The sequence below is a fragment of the Mesoplodon mirus genome (genome assembly GCF_964341445.2).
Source record: "Mesoplodon mirus genome assembly, chromosome: 1".
Classification (NCBI taxonomy): domain Eukaryota; kingdom Metazoa; phylum Chordata; class Mammalia; order Artiodactyla; family Ziphiidae; genus Mesoplodon; species Mesoplodon mirus.
This window is the reverse complement of record NC_138976.1, coordinates 44,194,948-44,219,680: the sequence shown is the minus strand read 5'-3', so window position 1 is coordinate 44,219,680 and position 24,733 is coordinate 44,194,948. Positions and strand designations below refer to the sequence as shown.

Here is a 24,733-nt window from a genome sequence, read left to right as displayed (position 1 = left end):
TCTTAATCAATCAAGGCTGAAGAGAGGACAAAAAATTCCATCACCATGTCCAAAAAGAAGCCAGTGGTTGGGGTCCAATCTCACTCTCTGAAGGATGGCTATCTATGTACAAGTGGCATAGATTAACAAGGGAAACTGGGAAAAAAATCTAGAGACACATTTAGAAAGAGGTTGAGAGAACTCTTTCAGTCTATGACAAATCAAGTGGGAAAGTAAGGATAAAAGAAAACCAAAATGACAACAAAAAATAGGAATCTAATTAACAGCTCTTGGACTCCAATAAAAAATATAATATTATGGCCAAGACTGCTAGTTGTCCCCAACATCTATTCTTCCCCATTTCCTTTATAAATACAGCTCTGAATTTTAGCAGGGTCTACAGTTTCCCAGAAAAAGGCATATTTCCTAAAGTCCCAGTGGTTATGATGAAGTTCTGCCACTGTGATGGAAGCTCTATACAACTTCTGGGAACTGTCCTAAAGCAGGGCAGTTGGTGGAGCTGATGCACTCGTTTCAGAGTGTTTTAAAATACATAAAATTAAATATATAGGATTAAAAGGAAGCCAATTATATTGAAATACAGTTATTAAAATATTAAAATTAATTTGCGATAGAATAACATATATGCATCTTTACTAACACTTTAAAAAACAAGGAAAAAAAACCCCAGCAAGGTCCAGTGGCAAGTTCCAATAACCACTTTAATTTCAATGCCATGGATGTAAATTATGCAATAGATATGAATTCTTTTTTCTACTTGTACTTAGTAGCTAAATGTAGTGAGGGTCTTTTTGCATCTGTCACATACATTTCAAACATGGAGTTCAATCTCCTCTTGGTCTGTGGAGAGGAATGTGCCCCTTTCTCCTCAGGCCCATGGGAAAGCTTTCCCTGCCCACTCCCCACCTGATGTAGCTCTTATTTATGAAGCCACCATAAATGGATACATCTGAGAGAATATGGACCTTTTTTTTCTTATTTGTCATTGGAGGTCCTGGTTTTACTTCTGGTTCTGTCCATATTATCATCCAGTAAATCTACTAGTCAGATAAGTCAAATAATGCCCAAGAATAAAGGACTTAGCATCTGGTTCATATAGATTCTTGAAATAAAGAGAAAATGAGTGATGGTTAAGCTTCCTGCTTAATTGCCCGAGGCTGATGTCATACGATTTTTCTAAAAGAGGTTGTTTTTTTCTATCAGAAATGATCAGAGTCCTGGGTTATATTTAAAAGATGAAATGCAGATTAGCTTCCAGTGTAGTTCTGGTGCCAGACCAGACAAGCTCAGGTAGGCTGGAGAATGGTTGCTGCATGCAATGTCCACTTGTTTAGCCATTCCACTAATGCGGCAAGATAGAGGTGCCATGAGGGCCAACCCTCAGCCCCACTTCTGATTCTGGTAGTCTGGAAGCAGGAACCTGGTAAAAACTATTAACATGACCTCATTTTTATATACTCTGATCACTGGCCAAATTTGGGACAAATTGAGTACCAAAAAGTAAAAAATGTGAATAATAACTGCAACTTATGTCAAAAAATACGATAAATGATGGATGGATAGAGGGCAGCATAGATGAAGAAATATGTGGTAAAGGATAGTAAAATGTAAATTGTAGAATGTGGGTGATGTTCACTATGAAATTCTTTCAACTTTTCTGTATGTTTGAAAAATTTCATAAAAAGTGTTGGAAGAAACAAATAATGTTGGTAATTCATTATAAAACATTGAATAAAAGGGAACGTTAGTCTACAACGATACTCAAAAAGAGAGAAAGACAAAAAAAGAGAAGTTCATTCTTTTCAAAACAATGTGGGGTAAGGAATACTGAAGAAATGAAAGTTACCATTTTGCAACTCCCAAAGTAATAATTGATCCAGGAAAGGGTCATCAATGGATGCAAAAACCATGCGGTGAAATGTGCTGGGGAATTGGATATTCACACAGCCTGAGGAATCACTGCTCAGATCACTTACTAATTAGAAAGAGAGAAATGTAACTTTATAATGGGATGGTCGACCTGTCACCACACTAACCAAGTCATCACCAAGAGTGGAGTTAAATTTCTCCAAAAACACATATGTATATGTTTTCCTTTTTTCACATGTGGTTTCCAGATCCTGGAACTAGCTAAAAGTCGTATAAATGTAGAATTATACACCCTGAGACATCACTGCCCTTCTCTGCTGCTGGGTTGTCTTTCACTCTTATCTTAGTTTTTCATATTTGTACTTGATAATGTGTGATTATTTCAGCCTGGTTCCAATTTCCTGTTATTGTTTCTTTTGCTTTTCTTTGACTTAAGCTGTTGTTTGAATAGTTGAAGACCCTCCCACAAAAACTTCTACTATACATTTGAGAGGGAGAGGTCTCAAGACACGCATGGATAAGCTAATCCTAACAGCAATAATATGACAACATCTGGACTTCTTACTCTGGGCCAGGCACGGTGCTCTGTGCTTTCCCATGCACTACCTTACTCAACCTTCTTTTCCCTTGATTTTCTAATAGTTGCATCTTTATCAATTTTTTAATATGTGAAGCCAAGAATTCTTCTCCTATTAAAAACCAGTTTTCTGGGCTTCCCTGGTGGTGCAGTGGTTGAGAATCCACCTGCCAGTGCAGGGGATACGGGTTCTATCCCTGGTCCGGGAAGATCCCGCATGCCACGGAGCAGCTAAGCCTGTGTGCCACAACTACAGAGCCTGCACTCTAGAGCCCGCGAGCCACAACCACTGAGCCCACGTGCCACAACTACTGAAGCCCGCGCACCTAGAGCCCATGCTCTGCAACAAGAGAAGCCACCGCAATGAGAAGCCAGTGAACCGCAATGAAGAGTAGCCCCCGCTCACTGCAACCAAATAAAAGCCTGCACACAGCAACAAAGACCCAACACAGCCAGAAACAATAAATAAATAAAATAAAATAAACCAAAACAACCAAAAAAAGCCCACCAGTTTTCTATCTGCACTTACTGGTTGCTACGGTCTGAATGTTTGTGTCCCCTCAAAATTCATTATGTTGAAATTCTAACCACCAAAGATGATGGTATTAGGAAGTAGGGCCTTTGAGAGTTGCTTAAGTCTTGAGGGTGTTGCCCTCATGAATGGGAATAATTAGTGCCCTTATAAAAGTGAGCCCATAGAGATCCCTAGCCCTTTCTACCATGTGAGGACACGGTGATTTCAAAGGTGCTGGCTCTAAACCAGGAAGAGGGCTCACACTAGAACACTGACTGTGCTAACACCTTGATCTTAGACTTCCGGTCTCCAGAAATAAATTTCTGTTGTCTTTAAGCTACTGAGTCTGTAGTATTTTGTTATAGCAGCCTGATCAGACAAGACACTGGTTCCATTTTTTGCCTCATATTCACTCTTGAACCCATGCCAAAATGGCTTTCATTCTTACCACACTATGGAAATCACTCTTGCTAAAGTAATCAATGGTTTCCATTTCCCTAAGTCCAGTTTTCATCATACATAGTGGACCATTTACTCCTTAACATATTCTTGCCCCTGACTTCTGTGATCACATTTTGCTAGTTCTTTCCTACCATCTGTACTTCTCCTTCTCCTTTTCCTGTACCGTATAAGCCTTTTCACTCAACCCTTAATGTTACATATAGTTCCTTGGGGCTCCATCCCAAGCATTCTCATTCATTCCTTTAATAAATACTTACTGTGCACCTACTATGGCGTAGACACTGTATTAGTTACAAGGCATTGCATTACAGTCCCTGTTCTCAGGGAGTTTAGAGGAAAAGCTGTCAACCATAAATTATTTAATTGATCATTAATTATAGTCGATATAAGGACTATTAAAAAGTTCAAGGTACTACTTCTACGGGTTAACTGGAATAAACTTGGCTGTGTCTGACATTCCAAAGATGCAACCCATTTAGTCACAGGGGAACCAGAGGTGCTCTTATAAGCAAAACATCTTCCTACAGTTGAGAAAAAAAATTAATAAACAAGGGTAAAATCCCTTTGAATTTCTCAGTCGAAATTAAGATTCTTCTTACTCTCATTTCCTTCTCTGATTTGTTTTAGTAAGCAAATCTCCAGTCTGTCTGAAGGGATCAAAATTCAGATGGTGAGGTGACTGTAGATTGTGTTTTGTTTATTAAAATGCTTTCACCATGGGCCACAAAGCTGGTGGTGGTCTTCTTTCTGTAGGGCTCGTGACTGTCAGCCAAAGATTGAAAGATTAAGAAATTTACGCTGTCTAATATTTATAATATACAAAAGCCATGAAGGATGTAATAACACTTGTCTGTGAAGCAATTTAGTCAGATTAATCACTGAAAGACTTATTTCTAATATTTAAATTTATTTCTTAATTTTATTTCTAAAATTAAGAGCAGAAAACATGGCTTCAGATTTTATTAAAGTCTATTATTGGAGTACGACAGAATAAGAAGGAAGAAAAGGGAAATAGGGAAGGAGAGATACAGGTGGTGTCAAGTGACATCAGATATCATTAATGACACCTTCATCTTGTAACTTCATCTTGTATTATCTTGAGTAGCCCCTAAGCTATTCAAAATCCTGCTTTGCGTTTGCAACCATTGGTTTATACAGTGGGTGTTACAACTTGGGACCTTCCTGCAAGTTCAGTGAAATCGACTCCAAGTCTACTTTTGGTTCCCGCTTCAGCCACTCTCCAGCCCTCTTTATGTAAAGGAGTGTTTTAGGGAATCCCCTGATGGTCCAGGACTCTGAGCTTCCACTACAGGGGGCCCAGGTTCGATCCCTGGTCCGGGAACTAAGATCCCTCAAGCCACGAGGTGCGGGAGTGGGGAAGAAAGGTGTGTTTTATGCCAAAGCCTGAATCACCTGCAGGATAAAGCCTTGGTCAGTAGTACCTACCTGATTCTTATGTTATTGTGGGGAGTTATGGTCATTTCTTTCTAAGTATTATCCTTACTTAGAACTGGAGTATTTTATACCAGTCAGTTGCACATCATTATGTCATAGGCATTTGAATTTGCTCACAGTTGGAAAAAATTTGCTTTTTGGTGATTTCTAAAGTCACCTTGGCCATCAAGCACTTCTTTCCAGGGAGTGCTGATTAAGTAATTAAGTGCTAGAAACACATCGAATAAACAACAGTGTATACAAATTTTAAAAGAAATTCATTTGATTAAATAGAACATGAATCAAAATGAACCAGAATATCTGTAAATAACTTTCTACAGTGCTTTGAAGAGAGACAGATGTTGAGGGCCGAGCTCTCCAGTGTGCTGGAGACCTCAGGGACATGAGGTTTTACGTTCAGTTGACGTGGTAACAATTCAGATCTGCATGTTGGCATCTCTCACAGTTTTTCCATCAGTGGATTCCAGTATTTGCTATGAGAAGAGACAGACTTCACACCTGGAGTTGAAAATTTGGTTTGGCCTGCACCAAAATAGCCTCCCCACATAAATGGTTTAAATAATAGTTGCTGATACTTGAGCACTTGCTAGGTACTAGTGCTTTACATTAATCTCCCAAAAGTCTTATGATGCAGGGTATTAGTACCTATTTTGGGATGAAGAAATAGGCATAGAAGTTAGGTCACTTGCCTAAATGGCAGACCTGGCAGCCTGGCTCTGAAGCCTCAACCCAAGGGGTTTTGCCCTCCTCATAATGACTTAGTATGTAGCTTTCAGTCTCAGTGTCTGTGCCCTGATGTCACCCTCACTTTCCCATCCACCCACCAACTGTCTGGCTTTTTTCAGGAGCTCGCCCCTTTCCTCCCTCTCCCACTTCCTCCTTAACAAGAGGCCCCTTGCCATCTGCAGCCAAGGTCAGAACCACATACGCTATATAGGGTCAGTGCTTGGAGCACAGCAGACTACTTCTTACTCCCACCTGTGCTTTTCTAAATTCTTCCTTTCCCACTTCTTTCTTCCCTCTTCCCTGACCTCAAGACCTCATGCTCTGCAGGGGAAAAAGGAAGCGGCTGTGTGGGTCAACAGAAAGCCTCACATTTGCTGGCTCCTAGAAATATCTTTTCTTGACCTTATGCCCTGCCTTGCTGGCTCCAACATACCCTGTGCCTAGACCTTTGCTCTCCAGCTGCTTCATCTGCCTGGGTCTGACCAGTCCTCAATGAAGCAATTAAGTAATTAAGCAATTACTTTGTTTCAAACCTCCCTGGCTGCACAAGTCAGACCAGTGCTCTCTAACCAATTTCCTCCTTGTAAGTGTTCCTGAACCAATGGACTTGAGTGGATGAGAAACTCAGAATGCAGTAATGAGAATTAGAAAAATAAACATTCTTGGGGTTTCCCTGGTGGTGCAGTGGTTAAGACTCTGCGCTCCCAGTGCAGGGGGCCCGGGTTCGATCCCTGGTCCGGGAATTAGATCCCACATGCATGCCGCAACTAAGATTTCGCATGCCACTACTAAGGAGGTTGCGAGCAGCAACTAAGGAGCTGGTGTGCTGCAACTAAGGAGCCCTTGAGCTGCAACTAAGGAGCCCGCCTGCCGCAACTAAGACCTGATGCAACCAAATAAATAAATACTTTAAAAAATTATTTAAAAGCTAGCAAAGTTATCAAGTGATATGACTGACAGGGTAAAATGATTGGTACATTTCCAAAGCTGAGCAGGTCAGCCAAATAAGGCAACTGTGTGGTCCAGAAGGGGAGCTGTTATGCCTGTCTTGGCCCCTTTTGGACTGTGACACTTTTTCATGGTACAGAGAGCCTTGTCTCATATTAATGGGTAAATAATGAGGCAAAATGGGGTTGTCACTCTCCCAAAGTCCAATTCCAAGATAACTGCCATTATTTGACCTGTCTTGCAGTTCCTCAGAAAATCCCACTCACAAGGCGTGTCTTTATTTAATCTGAGTTAGAGTTCACCCAGTGCTATTTTCCTGGGGGCAATGGTTTAAGGTAGGCAGCTGCCTGAGGTGGTGATAACAGTTGGAGAAAACAACAAGATAGACAAAAGTTTAAAGGAAAAGCTGGGGAATGAGATATCTATAAGGGACTTTGAAACGCTCTGATATTCCTGGGAAATTAGAAGCCCAGGGACATGTCCGGAGTCACGTTCATGCTTGAGAAAGACCTGAGAAAAATCAAAGTTCTCATCTCTGGCTGATGTTGAAAGTCAACAGAAGCAGGGAGTAAAGTAAACATAGAACTGTGGCCAGCTTGCCTGAGCACTGAAGGCAATCTCCCCAGCAGGCACACAGAGCCCTCAGCAAAGCCTGGGAGATTTATTGGTTCCAGCCACTTGGGAATTTATATCAGATCCTTAACTAATCATTAAGCTAACTGAGCAGAGACTTTAGTGGCCACACATGACAATAAATACAGTCTACATAAAATTATTTCAGTTAATTCACTAAAGAAACAAATAGTAACAATAATGACAACAGCAACAACAATAAAGCCTGGAGAAATGGGGATGTACCTGTTTTCCAGAAGAGCCACATTATTTTTTGTTTTTTTATTAAAGTATAGTTGATTTACAATGTTTTGTTAGTTTCAGGTGTACAGCAAAGTGATTCAGTTCTATATATATATTCCTTTTCAGATTATTTTGTTATATGTAATTAAAAGATACTGAATGTAATTCCCCATGCTATACAGTAGGTCCTTATCGTTTATCTATTTTATATATAGAAGTCTGTATCTGTTAATCCCAAACTCCTGATTTATCCCTCCCTCCCCGCCCTTTTCCCCTTTGGTAACCATAAGTTTTTTTTTTTTTTTTTTTAACATCTTTATTGGAGTATAATTGCTTTACAATGGTGTGTTAGTTTCTGCTTTATAACAAAGTGAATCAGTTATACATATACATATATCCCCATATCTCCTCCCTCCTCTGTCTCCCTCCCACCCTCCCTATCCCACCCCTCTAGGTGGTCACAAAGCACCGAGCTGATCTCCCTGTGCTATGCAGCTGCTTCCCACTAGCTATCTATTTTACATTTGGTAGTGTATATATGTCCATGCCACTCTCTCACTTTGTCCCAGCTTACCCTTCCCCCTCCCCGTGTCCTCAAATCCATTCTCTACGTCTGCCTTTTTATTCCTGTCCTGCCCCTAGGTTCTTCATAATCTTTTTTTTTTTTTAGATTCCATATATACGTGTTAGCATACGGTATTTGTTTTTCTCTTTCTGACTTACTTCACTCTGTATGACAGATTCTAGGTCCATCCACCTCACTACAAATAACTTAATTTCACTTCTTCATTAGTTTGTTTTTTATGTCTGAGTCTATTTCTGTTTTGTAAATAAGTTCATTTGTATCATTTGTTTTAGATTCCACATATAAGTGATATCATATATTTGTCTTTGTCTGATTTACTTCACTTAGGATGATAATCTCTAGGTCCATCTATGTTGCTACACATGGCATTATTTCCTTCTTTTTTATGACTGAGTAATATTCCATTGTATATATGTACCACATCTTTTTTACCATTCATCTGTTGATGGACATTTAGACTGCTTCCCTGTCTTGCTATTGTAAATAGTGCTGCTATGAATATAGAGGTACATGTATCTTTTTGAATTATACTTATGTCCAGATATATGCCCAGGAGTGGGATTGCAGGATGATATGGCAACTCTATTGTCATGCATTTTCCGTGTCTTAATTTACTTGTGGGGACAAAAAAAGCATCTAGATAGCTCTAGCCAAGCTTGTCCTGAGCTATGTGAAAACATACTCAGTTATCTGAGTGTGATTCATGCTGACCTCCCTGATTAATGTGTTGAAGAAACAGTACTCTTCCAACCTCAGAACTTATATATTCAAAGAATCTGGGTTCAAAGTCTATGCCAACATTCCAGCACTTATATGACCTCCCAAATTTTGAGCTCCATTTAACAATCTCTCCAAACCTGACTGACTCACCAGGTGAATCATGGAGTGAGGCAGCCTTCCTCCGTGTATGTGTAGAGTAGAGGCACAATTCCAGTCTAGGGCTCTCTCAGGACGTTCATAAGTGGGTCCTACCCAACCGACGTCAGAGCAAGGATGGGCCCTGTGCCTCTAACGGCCACTCATGGCAAGATCAATGTTTACTCATGGGCAGGAGGACACTTGTGCTGGGATTCTAAGGGACACGCTTCAGGAAAGAGGTTCGTTCAAAAACTTGTCTGGATTTTCACCCTTAGAAGTTCTGAGTTTTATCCCACCTCTCCTGCTGTCAATTTTCATCTCTTCCTTTTCTCTGGATCCTTTCCCCTTCTTTGAGTTTGAAAAAAATCTTTCAGTTGCCCTATTCTAAAAAAACTTACCCCAAAGATAGACTCTTGGAATTTGTGGTATTTGTCAGATGAAGAAAAGGTTTTTCTTTTTGAAGTGATGGTGAAATAATTGAATGTCCATGTAGAAACACAGAAAACTTGACTCTCATCTTACACAATACATAAAAATCAGTTTCAGAGGGACTAGAGGCCTCAGTGTAGAAAGCAAGAACAAGCTTATAGAAAATATGAGAGGGTATCTTCATGATCTTGCAGGGTAGAAAGTGATTTCTTAAACAGGATATATAAAACAAACACCTGATAAATGGGGCCTCAATATAATTAACTTTTGTTTCTCAAAATGTTAAAGAGCGAAAGAGAGCTTCAGAGTGATAGAAGACTTTCATTTTGAAAGAGAACTCTTTCAAATCAATAGGGAAAAGACAAAATCCAGTAGAGAAAATAGACAAGAGACTTGAGCAATTATTTCATAAAGTAGGCATCTAATGGCCAATAACACAGGAAAATTAAAATCAAACCTCCCTAATATATGGCTATACACCTACCAGAATCACTGAAATTAACAAACCCGATAAATGTTGGTGAGTCTATGGAGTAATAGGAACTCACTCTCTGTGGATGGGAGTATAAACTGGTAAAACCACTTAGGAAACCAGTCTGGAATTATTATCAAAGTTGAAAGTGTATATGTATTCCCAATGACCTAGTAATTCCACTCCTAAGTATAATCCCAAAATAAAAGTGTTATTCACCAGGAGACACGTACAAGAATATTCATAGCTGCCTTTGTTATTTTGAAGTTCCCCAAAGCTCCAAACTTAACGAGGCAAAGTCCACTGACAGTAAAATAGATAAATTGTGTAGTATTGATGGAGAATACTGTGTATCAAGGAAATTGGATGAACTCTGGTTACACACAGTACTACGGCTGAATCTTAGAAATATAAAACTGAGCAAAAGAAGCCACATACGGGGCTTCCCTGGTGGCGCAGTGGTTGAGAGTCCGCCTGCCGAGGCAGGGGACACGGGTTCGTGCCCCGGTCCGGGAAGATCCCACATGCCACGGAGCGGCTGGGCCCGTGAGCCATGGCCGCTGAGCCTGCGTGTCCGGAGCCTGTGCTCCGCAACGGGAGAGGCCACAACAGTGAGAGGCCCACGTACCGCAAAAAAAAAAAAAAAAAAAAAAAAAAAAAAGAAGCCAGATACGAAATGATTCATCTTACCTAATTCCATATAAATGTTTTAAAAGAAGCAATAATTTTTCTTGAAATTTTCTATTTACATAAAGTTCAAAAACAGGCAAAGGCAGTGTTTAAGGATTCATAATTAGAAGTTAAGGCATAAGGCAAAACGGCGAAGTAATTACCACAAAGTTGGGAACCTTGTTATCCCTGAGGGAGGGGGGCAGTTGAACAGACTGTGCAGGGCAGGGGTGTCCGAGCTGAGAGAGGGCAATGTCCTATTTCTTGACCTGGGTGGCACTTTATAATATGTTGTTTATTTGGTTTTATGTGTTTTTCTGCATGTGATCATTTACAATGATAAGAAAAACCCTGCCTACAATTTCCATCTTGCCTCTCCCGAGCCTGTCCCTCTTCTCTCCTCTCCTCTCTGCCAGAGGAATGTCCTTTCTGTTCTCATTTTCTCCAGTCTCTTAACTCCCACTTAAAACACAGACTGTCCCGGCCCTCAGCCCCGGTCACCAGTAATATCCTAATTAGCAAATCAGATGAACGTGTCTCCTCCATTCCATGGAGGGGTCTTTGCTGTTCACCTTGTGGTTCTCTTTCCCCTCTGCTTCCCCAGACCTTTCCTCCTCTGGTTCCGTCCTCTCTTTCCCTCTGGCTTCTCTGTTTCATCCTCTGACTTCTCTGACTTTGCTGCTCCTGAAACACTGGTGCTTCCCAGGTTTCCCTCCCCGTGGTCTCGTCCACACCCTGGCCACCTCTGTGCTAACAGCCCCCAAACGTATAACGTCCCCTTCCAGGCTCCAGGTGCAGGTGTGCCTAAAGCTTCCTGCTCCATTTCCATCTCTATCTGGATGTTCAGCATCATCTTAATTTCAACCAGCAGCCTCAAAATGAAGTCATTCTTTTCCTTGCTCCAACCTGATTCCTAGATTTCCTATCTACGTAAAGGGAATCACTTCCAAGTGGATATCTCAAGCTAGAAATGTGGACTTTAACCTGTCCTGGCACCAAGAGCTACTGCTACTATGTTCACACTGTGCTAGGCACTTGCTATGGTCTGAATGTTTGTGTCCACACACCACGCCCCCCGCCAAATTCCTGTTTTTGAAAATGTCATGCCCCGCATGGTGTATTAGGAGGTGGGGCCTTTGGGAGGTGCTTAGGTCATGAGGGAAGGGCCTTCATAAATGGGTTTAGTGCCTATATAAAAAAGACCCCAGAGGGACTTCCCTGGTGGTCCAGTGGTTAGGACTCCATGCTTTCACTGCTGAGGGCACGGGTTTAATTCCTGGTTGGGAAACTAAGATCCAAAGCTGTGCAGTGTGGCCAAACAGACAGACAAAAGCCCAGAGAGCTCCCTTGCATTTGTGGCCACGTGAGGATGGGGCTCTCACCAGACAGAATTTGCTGATGCCGTGATCTTGGACCTCCCGGCCTCCAGAACTGTGAAAAATATGTTTCTGTTTATAAGCCACCCAGTCCTAGATATTTTGTTACAGCAGCCTGAGTGAACTAAGACAGCATTTTTAAAAACATATATTTTTTGCATATATTACAGAGGAGGACGTGGAAATTTTCGCAGGCAGAGCAGCTCTGACTCTGCCCAATTCCACTGCAGCGGCCTCTTAGGAGCACAAGTACTTTCCCCCAGCGTCAGTTTCCACTGCCTCTAACCTACTTCTGATCATCACACTAACCTCCTAACTGGTGTCCCAACCACACACAAATCTCTTTCCATTTTTTGTCCATCTTTAACAGGGCTAGTAGAGTACTTTAATGATTTGATAGTGTAGATTTTTTTTTTTTTTTTTGGCTGCACTGCGTGGCTTGCGGGATCTTTGTTCCTCCACCAGGGATTGAACCTGGGCCCTCAGCAGTGAAAGTGTGGAGTCCTAACCACTGGACCTCCAGGGAATTCCCGAGAGTGTAGATTTTGATTGCTTCCTTCTCAAATGCCTAGGCTACATGATCTGACGCCAGCCTGCCCCCTTTCCCTACTCCTCAGCCCCAGCTCCGAATCTTCTCTACCCCAAGCACACAGGCTCTTTCAGGCCCCTGGGCCTGGGTAGATAGTTCTCTTTATTTGTGATGCTCTGCTGATGCCCCTCCCTGTTCAACTGGGAAATCCCTGCCCACCCTTAAGCCCTAACTGATGTTCTCCGAACATCTGTGATGCCAGATTAGCATATTATTCCTTCTTGAACTCATCTCCCTCTCTAGCAGTGGCCACATCCAGGGGGCAGTTAACAATCTTGCTGAGTAAATACGTGTCTCTGGAAATTCTCGTTGAAGGAGAAACACTGGACGAATAACCTGGTCAACGCTTGCTGGTACTGGTGTGTGGTACTCTGCTGGGTTTGAGAGGCACTGCTCTGCACCCTGAGGCCTGGAGATGCTCTGCTGTGGGAGAAGAGTGTGAGGGATAGAAAACAGGGCAGCTTTTGGGGGCTCTGTGTCTTGCTCACTGACCACGGGCAGCCAGCTGCTGGCAACAGGTACCCTTCTCCGTTGCAGATGCCTTTCTCTTGCTGCCATATTCACTTTGACCCTTTATCCCATTCCATCCCTTCCATTCTTTTGAATCAGAAAAGGCTCCCTGTGGGCTTCCCTGGTGGCGCAGTGGTTGAGAGTCCGCCTGCTGATGCAGGGGACACGGGTTCATGCCCCGGTCCGGGAAGATCCCACATGCCATGGAGTGGCTGGGCCCATGAGCCATGGCCACTGAGCCTGCGTGTCTGGAGCCTGTGCTCCGCGACAGGAGAGGCCACAACAGTGAGAGGCCCGCGTACTGCAAAAAAAAGAAAAGGCTCCCTGCTTATGCTTTTTTCTCACTTATGATGGCGATCAGGATATGCCACTCCAAATATGCCACTTTGGCTTAAATGTGCCATATTTAAGCGGATAGAGGAAGAGCCGAGAGCTCTTTCTGTGTCTGCCTTTTCTCATTTGCCTTTAGTTCAAAATAATTCTTAGAAGATATCTCTGCTCTTTCTCTATCTGCTTAAAAACAGGGCATAACTCTCCCTCGTGCGAGTGTTGCCCTCTCCCATAACAGACAGAGAACAACCACTGTCACTGAAGACAGAGATGGCGAGGAGATACCTCATGGTCAAACCTTATCTTCCAGTAGTTACCTCCATATATTTCCTTATCACTTTCCCACAATTTATTTGCCCTAAGAGCCCAACCACTCTTTCCTTTGTCTAGTCACTTCTCCACAATTTATCTCCTTTTTTTTTTTTTTTTTTGCGGTATGCGGGCCTCTCACTGTTGTGGCCTCTCCCGTTGCGGAGCACAGGCTCCGGACGCGCAGGCTCAGTGGCCATGGCTCACGGGCCCAGCCGCTCAGCGGCATGTGGGATCTTCCCTGACCGGGGCACGATCCCATGTCCCCTGCATCGGCAGGCGGACTCTCAACCACTGCGCCACCAGGGAAGCCCTTATCTCCTTTTAAAAATAGTATATAAGCCTCTGAGTCTTACTGCTTCTTTGGGATGTTCCCTTCTTTCCTGTGAAGCCTTCTTTTCTGTGACTTTTATGTGTACAAAAAATTTAAAATATTAATAAATATTTTATTAATATGCCTTTGCTCCTGTTTATCTGCCATTTGTCAGTTTAATTCACAGACCTCAGGAACTGAACATTAGAGGGTAGAGGGTAAGATTTTTCCTCCCCTACACTTATAATCTATGAGATGAGCATGACTGTGACACATGCACAGACAACTAAACCAAAGATCAAGGAAGTTACAATAACTTGTGAGTAGAAGACTCAGGACTTGAGTCAACTTGAGTCAAAGCCCTTTTACCTTCCTTGTTCCTTTCTTTGTTAGTGCCTAAGCATTTGTTCTGCCTGTTTATTGAAGCTGAAGCCCAAGGGATTGCTGACACCTGCTCATGTGAGCTTCCCATGTTGAGTGTCAGGTTAGGAAAAGAAGTATACTTGGGGGCTTCCCTGGTAGTGCAGTGGTTGAGAGTCTGCCTGCCAATTCAGGGGACATGAGTTCGAGCCCTGGTCTGGGAGGATCCCACATGCCGTGGAGCAACTAGGCCCGTGAACCACAATTACTGAGCCTGCACGTCTGGAGCCTGTGCTCCGCAGCAAGAGAGGCCGCAATAGTGAGAGGCCCGCGCACCACGATGAAGAGTGGCCCCCGCTTGCCACAGCTGGAGAAGGCCCTCGCACAGAAACGAAGACCCAACACAGCCATAAATAGATAAATAAATAAATAAATAAATAAATAAATATATCATTCTAATTCGAGGCAGGGAAGTAAGCTACTTCAGTGCTTTAAAAAAAAAAAAAAAAAAGAAGTATACTTGGGTATAGCCCTGAAAAACCCCCATCCCAGACCCAGTCAGAAAAAAGCCTGGTGATTTATGGTGACAGGACTTCTGTGGCACCTAGCCCTGGGCCAAGCAGTGTTAATCACTCAGTGAGTTTTGGATGATGACATGAGATGATTTGGGTACCTGCCCCCCGCAGCAGCGCAGGTACCCAGGCCACCATCTGAGAGGGGCTCTGAGACCTGGTTTAAGAGAAAGGGACCCTGAGGTGCTAACTACATCCAGGACCTGGATTCTTCCCCATTCTTCCCCTCTCACCAGTTCTTTGGGAAAATGTCTGTAGGTAAATACCATATCCGTGGACTTCCCTGGTGGCGCAGTGGTTAAGAATCCACCTGCCAATGCAGGGGACACGGGTTCGAGCCCTGGTCCGGGAAGATCCCACATGCCATGGAGCAACTAAGCCCCTGCGCCACAACTACTGAACCTGTGCTGTAGAGCCCGTGCTCTGCAACAAGAGAAGCCAACGTAAGAAGAAGCCTGCGCATTGCAATGAAGACCCAACACAGCCAAAAATAAATAAATAAATACATTAAAAAAAAAAACAACAACTATATCTGTGCCGTATGAGCCCTAAACACAAGTAGGAGAGGACATTCTTGTCTTTAAGTGGCAGGGGCCAAAACAGTTTCGGTTAAGAAACTTATCAGGTTTGTCAACCTGAGAAGAACCCAAGAAGGAAAAATAATAGGCTTAAAGAGTGCCATTAAAAATCTTATTGTGTTCCAAGAATCTCTCTGCTGTAGTTAAGAAACTTGCCAGAAAGGCAAGGAAAGAGCATTACTTCCATTTACTTGGACTTAAACAAGATGAAAGGTCTGCTCACCTGAAAGCCAGTGTTGCTGCAGCCCTCGGCTGTGAGCCCTGCCGTCCTCTGCAACTCCAAAGACTTTTTGCCGCTCATGGATTTGGCTGGGCTCCGAATTCTTTTCAGATGTTTGGGCTGGAGATCCCCTGTACCTGTGAAATAGAACCCCGCCTCTGCTTAGGTCAGGATGCCACCTGCTATTGTAGGAACCTGGACACTGCTTCAGTTTGGAAACTACGATCAAAGTCTCCTGGTTGGGGTGAGGCAGGAGTGGCAAGGGGCGGGGTGGGCACTTCCAGATCAGGTCCACCCACCTCATTAATCCTTCTCATTATCCTCATTCCTGCGGGCCCATTTTCACTCCAGGAAGAAGACTCCTGTGCTGCTCAAAACAGAAAAGGACATTTTCTCTGCAGTCTTGAGGGAAGGGAATCTATTTCCTGTGCTGGTGCTGGGCACTGGGAATGGTTGGTGGCAGGGGACATAAGGACTGGCTGCTACCAAGTGACCAGGATTCTGTGCTAGGTCCCTGCTTGGGACATTATATATAGTGGTCTTGGTTTCTCTTCGGAACAAGGGAAAACTGAGGTGTCCCTGACCATCACCTCAGTTGACACCTCAGATTAACAAAAACTGACGGTTTGCCCAGGGCCATTTGTCCAATAAAGGGTCAGTGAGAAGTCAAATTCAGGTCTGGTGGATTCCAAAGCCTTTTTACTACTGTCTGCGATCAAGGTTGCTTTTAAAAAATCCAACTCCTAGAAATGCAAAGGTGTGGCAGGTAAATGAAAAGTGACTAACTTAATCAAAAGATTCTTTGCTTTATGAAATTATTAGCTGCAGGATTTTTTTCAAAATAGCAATTTCCCCTAGTACATTTTAAATGAACTCTCACGTATCCATTAATTATTATAATTGTGTGGCCTGTGTGGAAATGTGAAAAATGTTTATAAATGAAAAACTAAAATTTATAAACTAAATACTGCATAGAGTAGACAAAAGAATGGAAAGAAAACATCAAATATTACTAGTGGTTATTTCTGGGTTGTGTTTTTGTGGGTGGTTGCTATTTTCTCTTTCATCCTTTGCTAGATTTTCTATAAAGAGCGTGATTTACTATCACTATCATCATATTGAATATATATATATGTTAACATATATGTATTATATATAATATAATATCTAATATATATGTTAAGAGCTCACTGGACCCATACTGCCTGGGTTCAAATCCTGACTCTGCCACTTACTACAGCAAACTACAACTCAGCTTAAGAGCTAAACCCAGCCTGCTGCCTGTTTTTATGCAGCCCCAGAGCTAAGAATGGTTTCTAGCTTTTAAAATGGTTGAAAAAAATCAAAAGGATGAATATTTCATGACACAAGTAAACCCTATGAAATTCAAATTTCAGTGTCCATAAATGAAATTTTGTGGGAACACAAACATGCCCATTCATTTATGTATTGTCTATGGCTGCTCAAGACTCAATCTAGTTTAAGGTTAGGGAGGATCCTTATTCTCCAGAGAAAAAGAAAAACCTTCATTCTTGTATTTATGGCTGTAATTGCAGAAACGTAACTCAAATGTCTGACATTCTTGCAGATATTGTTATATGAACCTTTTAAAATGCAACAATCCTATGTTTTCTCTGCCCCTAGGCTACAGACAGTATGTTTGAAAAGATACAAGCATGTTTGAGAGCAGGTCATGGTGCAAGCAAGATCACACTACAGCGTTGATTAAAAGACACAATGACCTGCCCATTTCATTCTCCAGCAATAACAGCTAACAGGAAAAATTAGAGCAAATTGCACATGCAACTTGGATGCTAAAATGCAAAAAAAAAAAAAAAAGATGGTCATTTCCAGAGAAGTTTTAACTTAAAATGCTACCTATCTGGGCTTCCCTGGTGGCGCAGTGGTTGGGAGTCCGCCTGCTGATGCAGGGGACACGGGTTCGTGCCCCGGTCCGGGAAGATCCCACATGCCGTGGAGCGGCTGGGCCCGTGAGCCATGGCTGCTGAGCCTGTGCGTCCAGAGCCTGTGCTCTGCAACGGGAGAGGCCACAACAGTGAGAGGCCCACGTACCGCAAAAAAAATAAAAATAAAAATAAAAATGCTACCTATCTGAAACCTATGGTTAAGAGTTTTTAGAACTAATGAAAATTCCGACTTTCCTGGCAGCACAAGAATTAACTTGATTCATGGGACTATCACTAGAAATGATGGTACCTTGGTAGAAGCGATGGCTCATTTTACCCAATTTGGAAATAGAAATTGTGACCAGAAAATCACCTTTCAACTTTCCAAGACTGCATATTAAATCATTCCCTAGTCATGCAGAATCATTATTTGTAAGGAATAACTGAGCCAAGGCCTGAGAAACTGTCTCTTAACTCCTCTGTATCTGAGCTATTTTCATTGCAGGGTCCCTCAAACTCAGTTTTAAACTTTGCAACCATTGAGTAGCAACCGAATCACTAGACTTTTTTTTTTTTTTTTTTTTTTTTTTTTGCGGTACGCGGGCCTCTCACTGTTGTGGCCTCTCCCGTTGCGGAGCACAGGCTCCGGACGCGCAGGCTCAGCGGCCATGGCTCACAGGCCCAGCCGCTCTGCGGCATGTGGGATCTTCCCGGACCGGGGCACGAACCCGTGTCCCCTGCATCGGCAGGCGGACTCCCAACCACTGCACCACCAGGGAAGCCCCCGAATCACTAGACTTTTTAATCAAATGATTTCTATGTCCTATTCCATTCCCTAAGAGTTGGCTTTTAGACCAAAAACCCATGGGCTGTATATATACAAACCCATTAGTGAAAAACCTCCCCACCCCCTTCAAATTTATTAAAACTGTGAAAGTAAAAAAAATTATAAATACATGACAGTAGGTCTTGCTTCATACATGTAGTTCTATAGTGAGGTCATTCTTTTCCTTTTGGTGACAGTGTTTCCAAAAAGAGTAAAATGAATTTTAAAAAATTGTCCCGGGCTTCCCTGGTGGTGCAGTGGTTGAGAGTCCGCCTGCCGATGCAGGGGACACGGGTTCGTGCCCCGGTCTGGGAAGATCTCACATGCCGCGGAGCGGCTGGACCCGTGAGCCATGGCCGCTGAGCCTGCGCGTCCGGATCCTGTGCTCCGCAACGGGAGAGGCCACAACAGTGAGAGGCCCGCGTACCACAAAAAAAAAAAAAAAAAAAAAAAAAAATTGTCCCATGTTGAGAACAATGTATTATATGTTTCATAATTTTTCTCTGCTCCCACTGTCCTCCGTGGAAGGACATTTCACATACTACAGAATAACATTTTTAAAATACATCTTGAAGTAGTTTAATAAACCAAAAATGTAATCCTGGTATGGCTGCAAAGCTTAATCTGATTAACCAACTTGAATTTTTCAGATCATCCAAGAAAGAAAAAAAGTAATAATGTGTATTTGAAATAGAAAATACTTCGGGATGTTTTTCCAACAAAATCACCTTTGTAGTTAGATTTTGCTTTTCAACACCCCCCACTATACAGTTGGTACTAGGAAAGGCCAGGCACAGCATCTGCTGCCTGGGTAATGGCACCTGTGATTTAAGATTACTTGGCGTCTGTATCACTTTACTTAGAATCCTGGGAAAGATGATCTTGGCACATTGGTGGACCAATGAAACACTTGAATCTCAGGGGACAAACTGACTTTTCCAAGAACATAACTACTAAGTGGCAACGTTGTAATTTGCGCCCATGCCTCTGAAACCTGTTCCTGTCAAGAGCTAAGTTCTGAAAGGAAATAAAGCCCAAGGGAAGCACAACTGAGTTAATACCCCAAAGTATTCATTCTGTTAGTGGGGAAAGCAAACGATAACCAAGATAAATGCAAAAAGGTTAATAAAATGGGAAAACAATGACGTTGTCAAGACAGCAGAGTTTAATCCACTTGTGTACTTTGAAATCCTCAAAAAATGTGCCAGTGCACATTGAGGTGATTCTTAAGAAGGCCCAAGTGTTGACCTGTCATATTGATTCCACTGGAAGTGAATGCTTGGACCTGCAAGCTATAGGAGGGCAGGGATGGTACTCATCGTAGTCTCTGTGCTTAGCATTGCTTAAAACAGATCAGGCTCAAGGCTGAATAGCTTGTCCATTGACCAAAGGGAGAAACTGGAAAATCCCTACCTTCCCAGGTATCCCAGGAATATATGTGAGCTGTACAATGAACTGTGACGGAGGCCAATTCCCACTGGCCAGCCCTCCCCAAGAACCAGGGCTGGGAGGAGGGCGAAGTGAGCCTAGGGTGCACATTTTAAGGGACACTCACTCTCAGTGTAATGCGGGCACAGGGTCAGGACATGAGAGTGAGAGCCTTCTTAAATTTTGCACCCCAGGCACCTTGCCCAGCTCATCCTACTCTTGGCCCTGCCACGAGCAAGCCATGAGTCTGTTTTGGATGAGTATAAGGTAGCAGTTAAGCATGTAGGCTCTGGACTCAGTCTAGCTGCCAACCCAGGCTCTGCCTCTTACTAAAGCTAACTAGCTGGAACCTCAGGCAAGTTACTCACAGGTGTCCTCTCTAAACATCTGTTGTTACCTGCAAAACAAGATTCATAGTTGTGCCTACCTTATAACAGGCCTGCTGGGTGGGTTTGATGCGGTACCACATGGTAAGTGCCTGGTGCTGTGTAGGAAGAATGCATACACTCAAGATTCCAGGGCAAACCTGCCAGCAGCTGCCCCAGAAGGCAACCTAGGGGAAACATTCTTTGTCCCTTTTCACAGATGAGAAAACAAGACACAGTTTGTGAGATAATGGTGGGTGGTTTTGAATGGTCAGCTAAATAAGGCTGCTACTGGAAAAAAAATATTGCAATCTCTGGAAAAGAGAAATATGAGAAAGAGAGAAATATGAGAAAGAGAAAGCTCAAATATGTTTTCTTCACCATTTTGCTACCATGATGGCAAGAATCATGAATGGATGCTAAAGCTAGTGGCTGGCAGAATTTGATGAGAAGGACATTTACATGTCTCTTAGCATCACCCCACAAGTTACATATTAATCAAAGAAAAAGAATACGAGAACTTTATAATGGTGAAAACTGGAAGACACCACCTTACCCAAACAGTCAGCAAAAATGGGGAAAAGTGACATTCTGTGCCTCTTGATAAGATGCACTGAGCAGGACACAACATCATTTCTGTGGTATTATTGTCCCAAATGTATAACCTGAGTCTAATCAGAAAGACATTAGGGCCAATTGAGGGACGTTTTATAAAATAAATGGCCTGTATTCCTCAAAATTGTTATGGTCATAAAAGACAAAGAAGCCAGAGGACCATTCCAGATTACAGAATACCAAAGATATTTGACAGATAAATGCAACACATCATCCTGGAATGAGTCCTGGACCAAGGGAAAGCTTTGTTATAATTTATAGGACAGTGTAGGGACAACTGACCAAATTTGAATTTTGGTCATAGTAATGTATCAATCTCAAATTTCCTCATCTTGATAATGATACTGTTGTTATGCAAGAGAACGTCCTCACAAAATAGACATTGGAGTATGTAGGAATAAAAGAGTATGATGTCTGTATTTATTCCCAAATGGTTCAGAAACAAAGCAGCATGTAAATGTATGTGAGATGAGAGAGAATAAATAAAGCAAATGAGGCATTATGTTAATGGTGAATCTGATTAAATGATGAGAGTTTCTGTTATTCTTGAAAGTTTTCTATAAGTTTGAAATTATATCAAAGTAAAAAAGATACAGAAAGACATTTTGTGAATTATTCATATATGCAAATTATAAACTTAACCTCCTTGTCAGTCATGTGTGTGGGCAGGGAAATTGTTAATTTTTATATATATATGTATATTTTTTTTTCTCTTTTTATTTTGCACTGTAAAAAAGAACAACCAATAGCATACTGCTTTTCTTCACATCCGTATGGATTTTAAGAAATTTCCTTTTCTCCAGGAGAAATGGCTTATAGACAGAAAAAATAGTATCAAATTGTGAAATCTGCGAACCTCAGAAGTCAATATATTGAAGACTACTCCCAGGGGCAGGGAAGAAAACAAGTGTCACAAGAGATGAGACAGGCACATATAAGGAGAGGAAGCTGTGAAAATGACCGTTTTCAATGCCACTGACCCAGAATATACAGTAGGTACCATTTTCCTCCTGACATCTCCTGCCACCAAGCTTGAAGAATAGAAGGATTGCAACAGGGCTGCTCTGCTCAGAAGCTGGCCTATAGCTGAAGTGAGCACTGGTTTCTCACTCGGTCTAATGAGGGCACTCTTAGTTTCAACCTTCTCTTGTGAAATGGGTTTTATGTCCATGCAACACTCAGGATATTCCAGTTAGAAGGTCTCATATCCCCCTTTGAAGAAGTAGAGCTGTGGGGCTGCGGCCAGCAGACAGAGCCAGGTGTCATCAGAACACTCAGCACCCACCCCCAACCCCAGCCTGCCCACTCACTGCCCCAGAAACCCTAATTTATTTCTTTATTTCTTTATTTGGCTGTGCCACGTGGCTTGCGGGATCTTAGTTCCTTGACCAGGATTGAACCTGCACCCTCGGCAGTGAAAGCACAGAGTCCTAACCACTGGACTGCCAGGGAATTCCCCAGAAACCCTAATGTATATTTTTTACATCTCTGAAACTATATATTATCCCACATATTTCCCCCCATGTTGTTAAATACAGATTCTATACACATTTTATTATTTATGTTCAGAGTTGGGATGGATTTATTAATAACAACAACAAAGATTCTGCTACCTAAAAAGGTTAAGGTTTTTCATATAGGGGTTTCCTCTTATATAACATATCCCTAAAACTGTAAGATTTGTCATTACTAGGTCAAGCTATGTGACTCAGAATTATAGAGATGCCAAGTAATTGTCAGTGACATTGAATTTTAAAAACTTAAGGACATACCCCCAAAGTTGTAAGTTGTCCTTAAAAGTTGCTCTAAGTCTAAAAGTAAATGTTTAAACCACATCTTGAGCTCTCATTTTCAGCCTCACCCATCACTATCTAGTTAGTTCACGTATTGGCAGAAGCTTGAGATAGTGTCAGGGCTCTTACATCAGTTGGTAGAACATCTGGAAGTTGCAGTATTATTTGTGAATGCTGGGAAATATTGATATTGAATTCTACTCAATCTACTGTGCTGGAAACAATCTGAGCAGGAAAGGACTATGTCCTACTTATGCAATGTAACAATCACAATCACAAACACACAAAACTATGTAAAAGTAAGCAAGAAAACCTTGGTTTCTGAGTTTTTCTGTTCAATGTGGTTTGTTACTTATCATTTGCTTTGTTAGTGTTCATTAGCATTATTTCACACTCATCAAAACCAATCATTCTGGGTAACTTCCATTCATTCACTCAATACAAATTTTAGTTACTAAAAGCAAAACAAGAAATCCTATTCCCAGCGTCCTCTTGTGAGGATTGCACGTACTGAGATATTGTTCGTCATTGTCCTGTTACAGGAGGACCCAGGCAGACCTCCTGGGCTTCCCCTCATTTTGTTCTACTCTCTTTCTTGCTCACAAATCTTCCAGGACCTCGGGACTCTGTTCTGGCCTCGGAGCATTTTTACTTGAACTTGGAGTAGCCCCTGGACTGGTTCATTCTCATTGTTCAGCTCTCAGCTGCTCAGGGTTGCTGCCCCAGACCACCCAATCTTCTTGCCAGACCTCCTCTAGTTGAGGGCACAGACTGTCTTGTGTGCCACAGAATCCCCTGTGCCAGCACAGGGCCTGGTCTGGAGGCAGCACAGAGACAGCACAGCTATACAGGGGCTCTAAAGTCCTGGTTCTCAGCTTCTAAATACCGTCCCCCTAAAAGGAACCAGACAGGTGCCCCTATGACTTCTTCCAAAAAGGAAATTTTTAAACCGGAGGTTGTATCTAAAAGAATAATCTGAAAAGGGCTTCAAAAGTAGTCAAAGTCAAGATGATTTTAACATCAAAAAGAACAATGTTTATAGTGGAAATACATTAAGTCTATGAAAATTCATACGTCCATAACCATTCTTAGAATAGAAAACTCTAGAAAAACCCCCTCATATTTATCACCACTTAAGCAGGTTTAATCCCTTACTGTGAAAGTTAAGGAGAAAAGTAAGCATTTACATCATCCAGCAAGAACTGCATTTCAAGGTAACCAAATAGCTCCAGCTAATGAGAAGCTATGCATTATATAATGCCAACAGCAAATATAAAAGGAATGATGGGATTTGAAAAGCATGATTTGGAGACCTCTTGAGCAAAGATGATCAGCTGGTCTTAAATAACTGAGTGGACAGTTGGTGGGGTGCTGGATATCATATGGAACCAAAGTCACGGCACACAGGTGACATGCTGGCATGGGGGACAGTGAAATAGCAGAATAAAGAGATCAGGCCGGTTTCAATGCCTATGGGCAATTTGTTTTCAGTGGGTCCACCAGATATTATGAGCGTCTGACGTGGGACAACGAGAAGTACACATCACTTCTGTTTTTGCATGTGGAAGTCTTGGTGTCTTTCCTCTCAAGAGCTCTGAAGTTAGACTGCCTGTTCTAATCCGTTATTTCCCCTCTTCAAGGTTGGGCTCTTGAGCAGGGTATGCAATCTCTCAGAGCCTCATTTTCCTAGAGCTCTTAGGGTTTTGTGAGGACCACATAAGAATATCTGTGAAATTGTTGGACCAGGGCCTGGCACTTTCAAGACTCAATAAATTCGCTATTGTTGTTGTAGTAGTAAATACTACAGCTGTAATTGCTGTGTATAATCTCGCCTCTCCTGTCCTCATCCCAGTCCAGCCCATGAGATCCTAGACTTCCAGCAGGCTAAGTATGAGAACCCATCAAGGTGTCAGGAACCAGGTTCCAGACTCTCCCATTGTTAAGCCACCTGCAGGCCCTGAGTGTCAGTCACTCAAGGGCTCTGACCTCCAGTTTCCTCACCATGAGCCTGGAAGAGAGGTGGGCATGGTGGAGGGCACCTTAAATGTGTGCCATTTAAGACTTGGGAGGCAAGATAAAGACCTGGAGACCAAGCCAAGAATTTTGCCTTGAGCTCTTGCCTTGGGGGCAGAGACAGAAGGCCATATGGGGAAGAAAGATGATACAAAACAGTGTATTAAGGTGTCATTCAGCATGACTGTGTTCTAAAACCTGGGACACAA

At 42.4% G+C, this 24,733-nt stretch overlaps 1 protein-coding gene across 1 annotated transcript in view; it reads right to left on the bottom strand.

Moving 5' to 3' along the window:
• The window catches only part of SLC28A3 (solute carrier family 28 member 3), a 61,571-nt gene extending 45,802 nt beyond the window's left edge, over positions 1-15,769 (bottom strand). The window contains exon 1 of the mRNA XM_082611394.1: positions 15,581-15,769. Within this exon, the coding sequence (XP_082467520.1) occupies positions 15,581-15,658 (78 nt within the window). The 5' untranslated portion in view covers positions 15,659-15,769. The remainder of the gene's footprint in view (positions 1-15,580) is intronic.
• Positions 15,770-24,733: the final 8,964 nt, after the last annotated feature.